General features: G+C 39.3%; 1 protein-coding gene across 5 annotated transcripts in view; it reads right to left on the bottom strand.

Moving 5' to 3' along the window:
• DAB1 (DAB adaptor protein 1) overlaps positions 1–14,056 on the bottom strand; it is a 685,851-nt gene that overhangs the window by 49,957 nt on the left and 621,838 nt on the right. For 2 of the 5 annotated variants that reach the window (XM_084636866.1, XM_084636868.1), the window contains exons 5-7: positions 13,494–13,625; positions 12,559–12,678; positions 3,300–3,359 (exon numbers count right to left, since the gene is read on the bottom strand). In XM_084636866.1, the coding sequence (XP_084492992.1) occupies positions 3,300–3,359; positions 12,559–12,678; positions 13,494–13,625 (312 nt within the window). Of the gene's footprint in view, positions 1–3,299; positions 3,360–10,452; positions 10,519–12,006; positions 12,046–12,558; positions 12,679–13,493; positions 13,626–14,056 lie in introns of all 5 variants that reach the window. The other 3 variants (XM_084636867.1, XM_084636869.1, XM_084636865.1) reach the window with 2 other exon arrangements.

The following is a 14,056-nucleotide window of genomic DNA, read 5'->3' as shown; positions in this document are numbered from 1 at the left end:
CTTACCTCACATGCATGCCACGAGACTTAAGGTTGTAAAGACACTACACAATGCAAAGCATTATAATATTCTTGTCTCAAAGCCTATACATACAACCCTAATTAATTAAGCTTTGTAACACAACTGTGAATGAGAGTAGATGTCATCACAATCCTCCTACAGAGGGGCAGACAGATAATACAGAGGGGCTAAGGGCAAATTTTTCAAAAATGTCCAAGTGACTTAGGAGCCTAAGTCTCATTTCCAAAAAAGAGTTGGGAGCCAAGTCTCACTGAAAGACAGTGTAGACTTCTATGTGTAACCCACACGCCTCCTGGATGTGGTGTTCTGTCCCATTTAGTGGCAACGAGAGAGAGAAAGAGAGAGAGATTAATGAGCCTGCTCTACAGCCTTTGCTAACAGGCATATGGATTTTAGCTCATGCAGTAGAGGCTCATGCACTAAGCTCCAGAGATCCCAGGTTTGATCCCGCCCATCAATGACTGGGGTCTGTCTATGTTACATATGTGCTGACATCACTTTTGAAAACTGGATTAGGCTTCTAAATCGCTTAGTGTTACCTTTAATAATTTAAATAAGGTCACACATTGCGCCCTGAGGCAAAACTGTCAACAAAACCAGAATTTTGACTCTCAATCCCCTGTTCCAACAACTGCTGCCTTCCGGATCAATAACCACATGAGACAAAAATACTTGGGTTTGGAAATAGACTCTTGTCTATATTGCCCAGTCCATCCATTTGAGCTCAGGTGAAATCTGCTGCATTTTTATGGAGGGCTGTTTATACAAGTAAGAAGAGGGAATTCAAAATCCCAAATATCTTTTAGAAACTAGAGAAAACTTTCCCCTTATTTCAGCCTTTAAGAAATTAATGGAAGCAAGCTTTACTAATAAAGAAAGTGTCCTTGTATGTCTAAATCAAGTAGAGGTGGCTGGGTAATTTGAGCACAAATTGAATTTTAGAGGTTTATGTAATAAGGACAGCTATAAATAGAAAAATAAAATCATGGCAAGCATCTCCATAACAAAGTGTCTTGCATGCAGAAAGATGAGTAATAAAACTAGATGTGTAGTGGAATATTACACAGATTTTAATAGCTGCCTCGGTTTTCTATTTTATAAACCAATAGAAAGGTGAAAGGTCCTGGCTACTTATTTCTTACTTAATGCCTCCATTCTCTTTTTCTTTTCTATGTTATATTAAAGTGCATACTGACACTGTGTTTTTCAGGTCCAATTATTTTGAATTTTACTGAGAAGGGGCCAAAGTGAAAGTTAATAACAAACTTCATGGAGTTGAGAGCTGCAATATGTCGTCATGGGCTGAACTCAGAGCCCAGCATCTTAACAAAATCATCCTCTTTACCAGGGTGGTTTTACTGTACAAGCTTTTGTGAAGACTTTAGCAAGAATACTGTACCGTCTTTCATACTGCATGAACCCTAAGCAGAGTCCAATATACAAAGTCAGTCTGAAATGTCATCAACCCCCCCCCCACCACAAAAACCCCAACTAGAAACTTACACAGAAAATTCTAACACTGGACTCTGAGGAATTTATAACTATTCCTTGCCCACAACAATCTTAATTATTCAACAAGAATTGTCTTACTATATTTAGCCTACCAACAAGTGGATCACCCATAGTGGATTATTACAAACTATTTAGAGTGGGTTTTATTTCTTTGTTTGATTGTGTGTAACATCTTAGCTCCCACCATCCTCTTTACTTCCCATCTTGCTCTTTGTGCTCAGCCCAAGATGTACAGAAGACATTTTTGTTCTGCACTCTCTTGCCCATGGGCATTTTGGACTTAGAATCCCTTTCCTGACCTTTCATCTTTGCACCTCTGCACTCTTCTGCAAATCCTTCCTCAAAACACACTTTTCCCATGAAGTCTACTAGTCTAAATTGCCTCTCAACCTACCTTTATGCGTAAAACACAAAACCAGCCCAAACCTGTGCAACCCTCAAGATGCATGCCTCATTAACCTCAGCCAGTGCATAATCTTATCACTAAAGCCCCTGTCCTTCCACTCCCCTTACTGTTTGTCACTAGCCCTTTTTTGGGTAAGGATATGGGGACAATTCTACACTGCCTTGCACATGTGCATCTATGGAGAGTGAATGCAAAATGATAACAAGCTGATCTGGTAGCAAGTGACACCCACTTTACACAAGTGCAAATACCTTCACAAGGAACAAGAAAAGGAGGGTCAACCCAGCAGTCTTTATTGGTCTGTAACATGCTGTAAGCTTGCCGCATGGTGGAAATTACACATAGTAATGGTGGGAGGAAAACCTCCCTGTGCTGATTATGGCTAGTAATGACCACGAAAGCAACATGCTAAATACAGCAAAGATTCTGTCAGTTGGAAGATTTGTTAAATGAGGTCCCTTTTTTCAGTCATCTGAGCTTGGACTATTTCCTTCTGGAGCTGCTCACTGTTGTTCAGACCAATAACAATTACCTATATCTCTGTATTGCAATTGTACAGAGGTTACAATATGAAGTTACTAAAGAAGCTGGCTTTATTAAAAACGATTGCTTTCCTGTGCCACATGTTAAGTGGGATTTTTATATAGCTTTTTTCAGTTTACAGAACTGTAATTTTATACAAGTTCCTGATGTTTGGTCACTGTCTAATTTGAAGCTTCTTCTGCACTCTTTACACATCAGCCTATTGTATTTGCCAGGGGGTGATTCTGAGAGGCTGCAGATGTTGCATCAAGACCCCAAGAATTCTGACTCCTTCTGTCTCTTCCTAATGCTCCTCTCCTCACTTCCAACCCAGCTGGCCCCCGCGTTCACAGTTGTCCTTCACTAATTTAATAAACCTTTATACAATGTACAGTTTTAATTGTAAGTATGGGGGAAGGCAATACAACCCACATCTACTCAGTATGGTGCTCTGTCCCTCTCTAGTGGTGGTTGGGTCAGATACAGAGATTGATAAGCCTACCAGAACTAGCTCTTTCGGATCAAGCTGCAGAGGTTTATACATTTACTGAAAGATTTTGCATTACAAGTGGTTAGAAGGGGGAGCGTGAATAAAAGAGATCAGGAAGGAGGAGGTTGTAGGTATCTGAGTAGGGTGACCTCAATAAATATGTACATATTAAGGGGCCCTAACTGAATGGCTCACCCAGGTTCCCCAGTGGGATTGAACCAGTACTAGTATCGCAGAACATTGAAAATCACAATGCTAGAAGGAACCATACACTCCAGAGAACTATGAGAGTCAAAGCAGCTGTGCCACATACCACCTCTACCTTGTATAAACAGGGAAAATACTTACACTTACAGGTTGACTTTTTGGCACGTCATAAACACCTTCCTTCTTTTGGCTCGTCGGAACCTGTGACAGTAAATCAAATGCACAATCATCATCGAGGTAGGAGTCTGGAAAATTTGCAAGTTGTAGCTAAGTTACCTGTATTTTACAAAAGAATTAAGTCATTCTATGTGACTGAAATCAAGAATGATCCCTTTTAATATAGGGAATGTCTTTCAGAGGAGATGACCATGAGTGGCAAAACTTGGATCTGGTTTTTGAACACCCCAAAGTTGCATCTGGGTATGAATTTCCATGAAGTTAAGGTGCTTTTGCATCCCTCTTCTACATAAGTCTTTGCTTTTTTCTAGGACGGGTCGGGGGGTACAAAATGGGAGTCATGTTTGGGCCAGGGCTCCATTTTCTCCTCAGATGAGCTTTTTTAATGGAACTATCAGTTCGGCCAGCAGCAATATTAATGTCCTTGCCTCACCTAATTTATTACTGTTAATCAGAAAAAAACAACAACTAGTCTTGGAAGGGTTAAATTTTTATCAGTAAATGCTGTTTTCATCATACACACATGACCCAACGAAAAAATATTTCCATTGATGATGGCTGAAATTTACAAATAGGCAAAGTAAGAAAAATGCTGCTTGAGAACTTATTGGCATTTGACTTAAGGATATTTACTTTTTATATTTTGACAATTTGACAATTGTTGACAATTTGTGTTTTAATGGTGATACAGCTTTAAGTTTTTGAATCTCCATGTCGAACCGTAATTAAATAGCAATTATACGACCCTCACACAATTTCCTGAAACTGAAAATTTAAATAGATAAAAGTTGAAAAAAAAAAGCTTAAAAACAAACATGGATATTATCTGTCAAAATAATAAAAAAAAATCATATTTTGCCAAGCCTAGTAAACACCCATATTCCTGGGGTGGGGCTAATCACAGGCCGCTATATAATGTGTGACCTAGCATTCTGCAACTCTTGATGAGAGGGAAAATGTCCTTTCAGAGTCTGGGGCAGCATCTACAGAAGCATAACGAGGGAACTGAAGTCATCGGCCCTTCTCCTGGGCACAGGCTGTTGTACTTTAGTAAGTTTGGGCCCAACTCTCCTCCTATGCTTGACAGTCATGATTTATAATGTGTGAGGAGAAATTCCTCTGATGTCAGTGGAGTTCAGCTACAGCATGAGTGAGAAAGGGATTGGGCACTATCCGCTTATAAAGTAAATCCAAGAGAGCTATGATTTTTATGATCAGTTATGATTTTTTAAATCTGATTGTTTTTTCCTTCTAGAAAACACTGAAAGCCTGTTGTAAATGGGAAATACCAAACTTAATAGTGAAACAAATGTCCTATACATATAATATACTAGTATCACCTTTATATTGACTATCCTTGTTCTTTGGAAGAAGGTTACGTTTTAGAAGTCAATGAGCTTTACTACTGAAATTAATCCTCACAAATTTAATAAAACATCTTGTAAATCTTTAAATAAATCTATTTTTTTGCCCATATAATATAAGCATGAAGAGAACAAATACTCTGAGAGAGATGATACAGCAGGTCAAGTCCACAATCTTACTGTAAATTTATCAGAAGTTACCTATCCAGTGATATATGGCACAACCTCCAAATTAGTCCAAGAGGGTGTCAGCCCCAACCATTCACACTTTCACAAAGCTCACATTTTATTATGATAGTGTCATTTTCCAAGAAACACTATGCATTTTAAATAAGAAAATATAAAGGAACTCATCAAAAATACCTAAGAGATTTAAGAGCAAAGTCCCATCAAAAGAGAATGGGACATGTTCTCCTAAACCTTTCAGGTGCTTTTTATTCCTATTTCAAGAATTTTCCTATTTCTATTTCAAGAATGACCAATGATAAGTATTTCCCATAGTGCTCTCACTGTGCCCTCCATTCTACTAAAAAATCCATCACATTAGATGTGTGAAGTTAGTAATAATGGAGAAATTCAATTTAAGGGAATCAACCGTCTTCCCATTGGCAGACTGCTATGTTGCACCGAAAGATCAGGAACCAAGAATTTTCATTTAACAAGTTGCTTGGAGTTCTGTTATTCCTTGAGAGAGGTACAAACAGTACCTGAGAAGCTGCTGTATCGTTACTAGGATATTTTTCTTGAATGTAAACCAGTGCTGCCCATTACACTCTCTTGTTTTCCTTTCTTCTGGAACAAGGTGATTTGATTCAGCAAAGGTTGCATATACCAATTGTAAAGGCCCTGGTGCGCTGCACTGTGTTCAGTATTTGAACGATTCACCACTCTTTTTTAAAGAAGTTGTAACTTCAATTTTCACTTCTTTCGGGGGAAGAAAAGTTTGGACTCATTCCATTTAAATACCCCCACCCAGGAATCATTAGGGTCTTTGACACCTAGCTCCTAATCATCATATATTTCAATGAAAAAGAACATGATACAACCTTGTGGCCACATCCTACTGAGTGAGGCACCCCTGGAAGTTAGATGTCTTAGCAAACCACAGTGGATCCTGCTGCAGGGCTGTAGAAGTTTAAATCAGACCTTCTTGCTTTCCCCTTTCTATCTCACACTTGACAGCGGCATTACCCTACCTTTTACTGAGAGTCACAATCATGGGGTCACATTTAGACTCTTCGGTATCTACCTTATCCCGTGTCCAAGCTCTCGTTAAGTTTTGTGACTCTTCCTTTCAGAACTTCTCTGCAATTTGTCCTCTCCTCTTTCTCCCTACTGCCAAAAGAGTGATCCACACCTTGTTTATTTGTTGCCACAAATAATACTGCCTCCTCCTTTCTGCCCTCCCTTACTCACCTTTTCCTCCTAGACATAACCCTGAAGCTTACAGTCTCTTTTGCCTTCTATAAAAGTGAAGGCCGTGTCTCCTTCGACATCAAAGTTCAGACTTGTTCTATTCTGACTGAACTGCCCTGCCTACAGCTCAGCTCCCATGTATGCCCCACGCATGCAGGAAAATGTTCACTAACCCTTGGGAATACAATTTTGATTCAAATATTAACAAAAAATTTTAAAGAGGTCTTTTTCCCTCAGAAAACCTTTTCATGGGAAAAAATTCCAAAAACACTACTCAAGACTCTGGACCTTTTTCACACTGCCCCTAATACCTGGAACAGTCTCCTCCTTCCTCCTAGTCACTCTCCCTCTTTTCCTCCTAATCGCTCTGAAAATTATTATACTGAACATGTTTTCCAACACTAATCTACTCTGGCAGGGTCACTTTCTGGCTATCCAAACCCCCTTTCCAATATGAGTATATGAAATAATGATGATCACATGAATCACAACATAACTGATCTGAGCTCCTGCAGAGAATATTGCCCATAAATCATCACGTTTTCCCTTTCCCCTCCCTATCACCATATTCTGCTGTATGCCTATTGTTGCTTAGGCCTTGTCTACACTAAAGGGAAAAGTCAGTTAAGCTATGCAATTTGAGTTAAGTGAATAGCATAACTCAAATCCACGTAGCTTAGATATACTTACCGCGGGATCCATATTATGCAACGTCAACGGGAGACGCTCTCCCGTGAACTCCCCTTAGTCTTCTCGAACAGGTGGAGTACAGGAGTCGACGGGAGAGCGATCTGCGGTCGATTTAGCGGGTCTTCACTAGACCCGCTAAATCAACCGCTGATGCATCGATCGCTGCAGGTCAATCCTTCGGTAAGTGTAGACAAGCCCTTAGGCCTGGTCTACACTGGGGGAGGATCGATCTAAGTTACACAACGTCAGCTATGTGAATAACGTAGCTTAAGTTGACGTACTTAGACCTACTCACTGCGGTGTCTTCACTGCAGTGAGTCTACTGCTGCCGCTCCCCTGTCAACTCTGCCTGCGCCTCTCGTGACGGTGGAGTACAGGAGTTGATGGGAGAGCGCTCGGGGGTTGATTTATTGCATCTAGACTAGAGACAATAAATCGACCCCCGCTGGATTGATCGCTGCCCGCTGATCTGGTGGGTAATATAGACATACCCTTAGACTGCAGGCTCCTTGGAGTACAGACCTTGCCTTCATCTTTGGCTGTAAAGCATCATAAAGATCAGTGATACTATATAAATAATATGAAATTAATTAATAAAGGCCCCAGTCCATAAAAATGATGGCACTAACATAAAACCAGCTGTCGGGTAAGGAAATGTGATGAAAAGTCCAGTACAGAAAGGACTCCTGCATGTTTGGTGGTCAAATCCCACAATAACTAGTGCATTAGAAACACATGGGTAGATTAGATTAGATTAAATACACAGAAAAAGCACACACACACACTTTGGGGTAATGAGTCAAAGAAAGAAATTAATAGAAAAACCATGCCTAATAAGAGAATGCAAGCTCAGTGATATTAAACAGTGGAATGTTATCCCAATAGTGAGATTTAATGTTTAAGTTTTTTATTTAACTAACTACCACTCAGGGACCTTTTGTACTTGGGGGAAAATGAACTCTTTGTACAACGGCCTTAGGTAGGAAAAGCAGGATGGCACCACAAAAAGAAGGGGTGAATAAGACCAAACAAAATGTCTGAGATGGAGGACACTTGTTCCTGGGGAGCCAGCCACCACAGAGAGAAACTGCCTTGAGTCAAAACATCGCTGTGGCCTGTCTGTCTTGTACACTGCTTATTACAGGCAACGAGGATGTGTCATTTCAGAGTGCTTAAGTTACAGGTCAATGAGGAGCTTGCAAGATTCCCATAGTTAAGTATGGACAGAAACAGTAACTTGTAGGAGACAGAAAGAATTAGGCAACAAGGAAGAATCTAGTTCAGAGGAATCTTACTAATGATACTAAACTGACTGGTTCTGAGTTCGTCAAGACCTGTAAAAGAAACAGCTTTTTCAATGATGTAAGTGTAATCGGAAGGTTGTGAGCACCTAGATTTACAGCAGCTAGGGAAATCATAAGGTACATTGAGACTAGAGTGCCATGGCCATTGGAAACTCTACTGTGGTGATACTTCAGTGTTTGTCTATTGCAATAGATAACTAACTAAGATTTGTGGTTAGCTAATCGCAGTGCTAGCCATATTCAGTGTATTGCCTGTAGTAAACGTAGAGAAGTACAAGGGATCACAGGTGAAACTGGCATGATTTTCATTGCCACCACTTAGGAAAGAAAACTTTCACCATGTCCAGCTTCTATCAAATGAAGCCTTGAACAATTCACTGGTGACTCAGAGGGCAGAGGCAGCACTTCCAGATCAATACAGATCTCATCCCTGGTTTACCATCCTTTCTTTCCATTTTAGCAAAACCTTGGAAACACAATGGTTATTCATTCACGTTCTCTAGGTCCCTCAGAACAAATGGTTTTGATTGAGTCTGGTCTGGCTTTCATCGCTCCTGGAAAGGCAACTGCCGTTTGTATGAATGGGCTCCTCTCTCTCATTCTTCTCAACCTCAGTGCCTTGTCTGATACCATTGACCAGGACTCCCTTTCAGCCACCTATTAACACTTCTTAGGGATCTCCTTCACCTTCCTTCCCTGGCTTCACTGATACATTTATGAGGGGAGGGAAAGCTCAGTGGTTTGAGCATTGGCCTGCTAAACCCAGGGTTGTGAATTCAATCCTTGAGGGGGCCATTTAGGGACCTGGGGCAAAAATTGGGGATTGGTCCTGCTTTGAGCAGGGGGTTGGACTAGATGACCTCCTGAGGTTCCTTCCAACCCAGATATTCTATGACTTCTTCAACAGCTCTGCATTTTGGTCACCACCAAGCAAAATATCTTAAGCTGACTGCATGCATTTGATATGAAAATTATGGGGTAAGCAGGAGTATGACACTTACAGAGAGAATTTTAAATAAGGTCACTTTTCAGACAGCAACTACACTTCAAACCATATGTCCTAGCTCAGCAGTTCTCAACCAGGGGTCCAGGGCCCCCTGAGGGGATGTGAGCAGGTTTCAGGAGTCTGCCAAAATAAACAAGAAAGCCGAAGCCCGAGCCCCATCACTCGGGGCTGAAGCCGAAGCCCAAACAACTTAGCTTTGTGGCATGGGGCCCATGGCAATTGCCCTGCTTGCTACCCCCTAACACCGGTCCTGGCTTTTAATCAGCAGGATGTGCAGAAAAGCAGTTCTTGTGGCACAGGTGAGCCGTGGCTATTGCATGTTGGGGGGCCCTCAGAAAGAAAAGGGTTGAGGACCCTGTCCTAGCTTATCTCCAAACTTAACACACTGTGTGTGCAGGAAAATACATTCACCCTGAGTGGCTTTAGCGCACTGGCAGCGGGCTACATAGCCTATTTTAGTTAGTAATGGGAGAACAACACAGCTTTGTAGGCTTAAATGAACATATGAACTTAATGAGCCAATGATTAAATTACAGAATGTGCTAAATCCCACTCATTTACTTGTGTTCCACCTTCTTACTCCTCTCTCTTCTGGCCTAAATCCCATTCTGTTCCTTTGTTCTTCTATTCTCTTCTTCATTCTTTCTTTCATTACTCTCTTTTTTTCTTTTAATTTCCCTCCCCTCCTCCTCCATTCCATCCCAACTTGTGTCTGTTTTTAAAGGTTTGAGTTACAACCAGATCAACCTATACTACATCCCAACAAAATGCTGGGGCACTTTGTAACTCTCCACCCTAAGAAGGATTTATTGGAATCTTGATTTTTCGGTTGTAATTTCTTTTAATAGAACAGAGATCTCTCTGTCTCCAGATATGCTCTTGTTTGTGATTTAAACTGAATTAAATAATCTTTTGATAAGTCCTGCACTGACCCCTGGAGGATGGACTGAATGACAAAAGGGGTATTTTAGATTACCATCAATGGGAGATTTGTCAGAGTACAGAATGCAGGACTGGGCTGTGTGTGTATGTGTATGCATGTTGTAAAACTGGATGCAGTTATAAAAAACATTGCAGATTAAAAGGAAAGAAAGGAATCTACTATTTGTCATACTATACAGAGTGCATAATGTTTAGGACCCTACATCAGTTACCAAAGATAAAGTGGATACATTTTGAAAGCATACTGAGACTGTAAAAATTATTTATGTAACTTGAATGAGGATGAAATGTCATGGTGAATGAAAACTAATAAAAGTGAACTTCAGTCTATGAAATGTGCTTTGCTAAATGTTTGCATTGGGTGCACTAGTAACACAGATGTAGCCATTTTATACCTGATATATGTTTTCTTCTGTTTCAGGCTCACGGATTGGCTCATGTCCAGCCTCAAACACAATGTACTATTACATCAGCCGCCAAAGAGGAAAGGTCAAAGATGAAACAGAAGGGAAAAAAGGCAATTTGGAATTCCAGATTAAAAAAAAAACAAAACAAAAAAACACAGGCAGGTATTAAGGAAACAGGTTCAAAGTATAGGTTGGCACAACGATAACTGGTTTGCTGGAAAGCACAGAGTTATATTGTTTTATTTTTAATGAAAGAGCAAAAAAACAGACCTGGCTCTTCTTTAATGATTATTAGATCAACTTCCTGCTGCTTTCTCACTAGGGATACAGTCTGAAGCCAGTTTCTGCTCCCATTGAAGTAAACGGGAATTTTGACATGGACTTCAATGGAAGCAGGAACAGGCCTCTGGGCTGCATAGCCATCATTCCCGCCCACACACACATTTATTAGTAGTGAATAAGAAAGCTAAACCAAAACTCAGAGAACAGTTTGATGCTTATGTCACAAGTTTCATAGTAATAGTTTGCTACTTTGCTTTACTTTTTTTAGGTTACAGCTTTACAGTCCTTACTGTTTAGGGTTTTCAAAATAAAACTTTTAGCCAAGTTTTTCAAAAGTGAATAATGATTAAGGTTGTCTCCATTTTGGATGCCTCCTATGGGGCATTTCAACGGGGCCTGATTTTCACTGAAAGCTCACCCTCCTGAAACCAGGCTCCTTTAAAGTGTATTAAGCTGGCATGCATAAATAGAGGCACCTGAAGTCTCTAATTATTTCTGAAAATCTTAGCCTCAAATGAAATAGCATTTCACATTATTAGGATCCTACGTTTCCAGCAAAACATTAGAGTGAGTATGCACAACAGCCGACGTCTTTTTAAAAATCTGACTAACTTGCTGGATGTAAATATATTGGTGTATTTCTAAATTCATCACCTTTTCCATTAAGTTGGAAGAAATCATAGTCTGAATAACGTTGGGCTTTAAAGTTAGGCTCTATTATTTAATAAGACCCAAACTGCGAATACAGCAAATCAACTGGTTACAGTAGTCAATTCCATTTTTCCCCCAATACAAATATTGATGCTCTGGGAGAAATTCTGGCCCCAGGAAAGTCAATGGCAAAACTTCCATTGACTTCCATGGGGCCAGGATTTCACCCTCTTTGTTGTTTTCAAAATAGCTTATGTTTTCGTTACCTTTCCCCCAAAGATGTGTCATTATTTCTGGAGAGAAAACTTTCAATTCAGTTTCTAAATGACATTCTAAACTAGTATTTAATGTTTCCATCCTATATTGTAATATTACATATTAGTATTATTATTTAGAACGTAGTCTCTAGTAAATATTCTGCTTTGAGATTTTTCTCCCTCTACTTAAAATGTATTAAGTACTACTCTATTTAAAATGTATTAAAACTCTCCCTCTACTTAAAATGTATTAAAAAGCAGTACTTTGTTACAACGGTAGCCTGTGTCTGAAAATAGGATAATGTATATCTAACTATTTCTGAAACATAATCTGTACAGCTTCAGAAATTACCTGGTACACAGGATCTTCTACATCTTCTTCCAAAATTGTCTACAGCAAAGAGGCCAGGCAGTAAAAGCAAAGAACATAAACAGCAGAGAAACAAGACTGTATTCGGAAATTAAAGGACAGCAAAGAAATGAGCTCATTGTACGTTAAAAATAGATATTTCTTTTTGAGTTTACAGATAACTGTTGTGTTATTGCACAAGGTAACTTTTAATCAAAGCTGCACCTTGTCTGATTTTATTTAAGATGACACATTCTGAAGCAAAATTTGAACTGTGCTACAATTACCAGTCACTCTTAAAACAGATCTACCCAACATGCTGGCTTCCACTAAAATTTGTCACTCTAATTCAAAGCAACACTCCCGATAGGAAATGAGTAGATCATTTCATGTTTCTAAGATTTTCATCTTTCCCAGTATTACAATTTCCATCACTGTTTAACCCTACGTTGACACAGTGAGAGCTGTTGCCTTTCCATTTGTCCGTGTGGAGCATGATCCTGAAACCCCTACCACTATCCTCTGACTGGCAATAAGCTAAGCACACATAGATACCTGGTATACTGCTTGTTCACACTGCTTGTCCTTTTGTGCCTTTTTTTCCATTTCTTCCCTTTGTTTCAATTCATAAATGAGCTGAAACAGGTCTCGCAAGTCCAGAATTACAGGCTCAGCCTATTGAAGCAAAAACAGTAAGTAAATTTTAATAAAGGAAAGACGACTTTTCCCGGGGTCCTGTTGGTAGAACAGTGATAGCTATCTTTCAAGAGAAGGAAATTCACACTGACTTAATTTCTACCTTGTTTATATTAGTTTAGAAAATTGAATCTAGGCTAAGGTTCATTTCTATATAACTAATTATATTTGCAGATTAATGATAATTATACTTATGAGTATTGAAAGCATTGCTTATATTTATTGGTGGTTTCTAATACAACAAAATTAGGGCAGATTTTATGCTAAGTGGCTATTTGTTTTCTATCATTTTCTGTTTAAATGAGTCTACGAATATACGTAAACTTATTTATTTTGGGGGAGGGAGGGATAGCTCAATGGTTTGAGCATTAGCCTGCTAAAGCCAGGGTTGTGGGTTCAATCCTTGAGGGGGCCATTTAGGGATCTGGGGCAAAAATTGGGGATTAGTCCTGCTTTGAGCAGGGGGTTGGACTAGATGACCTCCTGAGGTCCCTTCCAACCCTGATATTCTATGATTCTATGATTTGTATTCCGTCAATGTATCTAGTTTAATTAGAAAGGAAAATAATTACTAATTAGAAGGAATACATCAAGAAAAATTAAGAAGGGTGAAGTACATTCCCTTTTTCTCAGACTGGTATTGCTAATCCTCCATCTAAGAACTTCTTTGCAGACACATTTGACAGCATGTATTTTGCACAAACAAGCTAGCATGCCCTTTTGAACAGCAACATAATAGACATAACTTTCAAAGTGAGTTAAACTATAGAAAATGATAAAGATTTGATACTTACTGCCTGGGCAGTTTTTATTGCCACAAATCTATGATTTCCTTCCTTTCCACACACATATCCAAAGGCTCGGTGGTCTGTGATATCCTTTGCAATGTACGAAATTTCATGAACTGCATGATGGTGCTGTAGTAGCTATTAAAAAAGCATACCAAAACACATCTATAAAAACATTCCATTTAAGCTATAATTTCATTCTCAAGACACACATTTTACCTGTGGCTTCGTATGTCTACCAAATTTTAAAAAGTCATTGCGTCAAAATGAATAGCAATGTTTGGAGAGTGCAATCAGTATGGTACCGAGGTGATCTCTAAACAAGTGTTTTGACCAATTTAAGCATTGTGTTCATGTTTTGCATAAATGTTTCTGCCAATACTTTATGGTGAGAGATAATTCAATAGAAGTATGATATTATTACCTAATTCTGACATATGAAAGTATTCTAGGCACCTTAGCAATTGATTTTATGACTAAAATTTATAAAATAACAAGCACCACCTATCTGATTATCAGGATTATGGCTCCAAGCCTCTTACTGGATCCATATGGGAGGACTTCTATGG

The sequence above is a fragment of the Lepidochelys olivacea genome (genome assembly GCF_965140295.1).
Source record: "Lepidochelys olivacea isolate rLepOli2 genome assembly, chromosome: 8".
Lineage (NCBI taxonomy): Eukaryota > Metazoa > Chordata > Testudines > Cheloniidae > Lepidochelys > Lepidochelys olivacea.
Note: the sequence above shows the minus strand (reverse complement) of the source record. Positions and strands in the feature narration are given on the sequence as shown.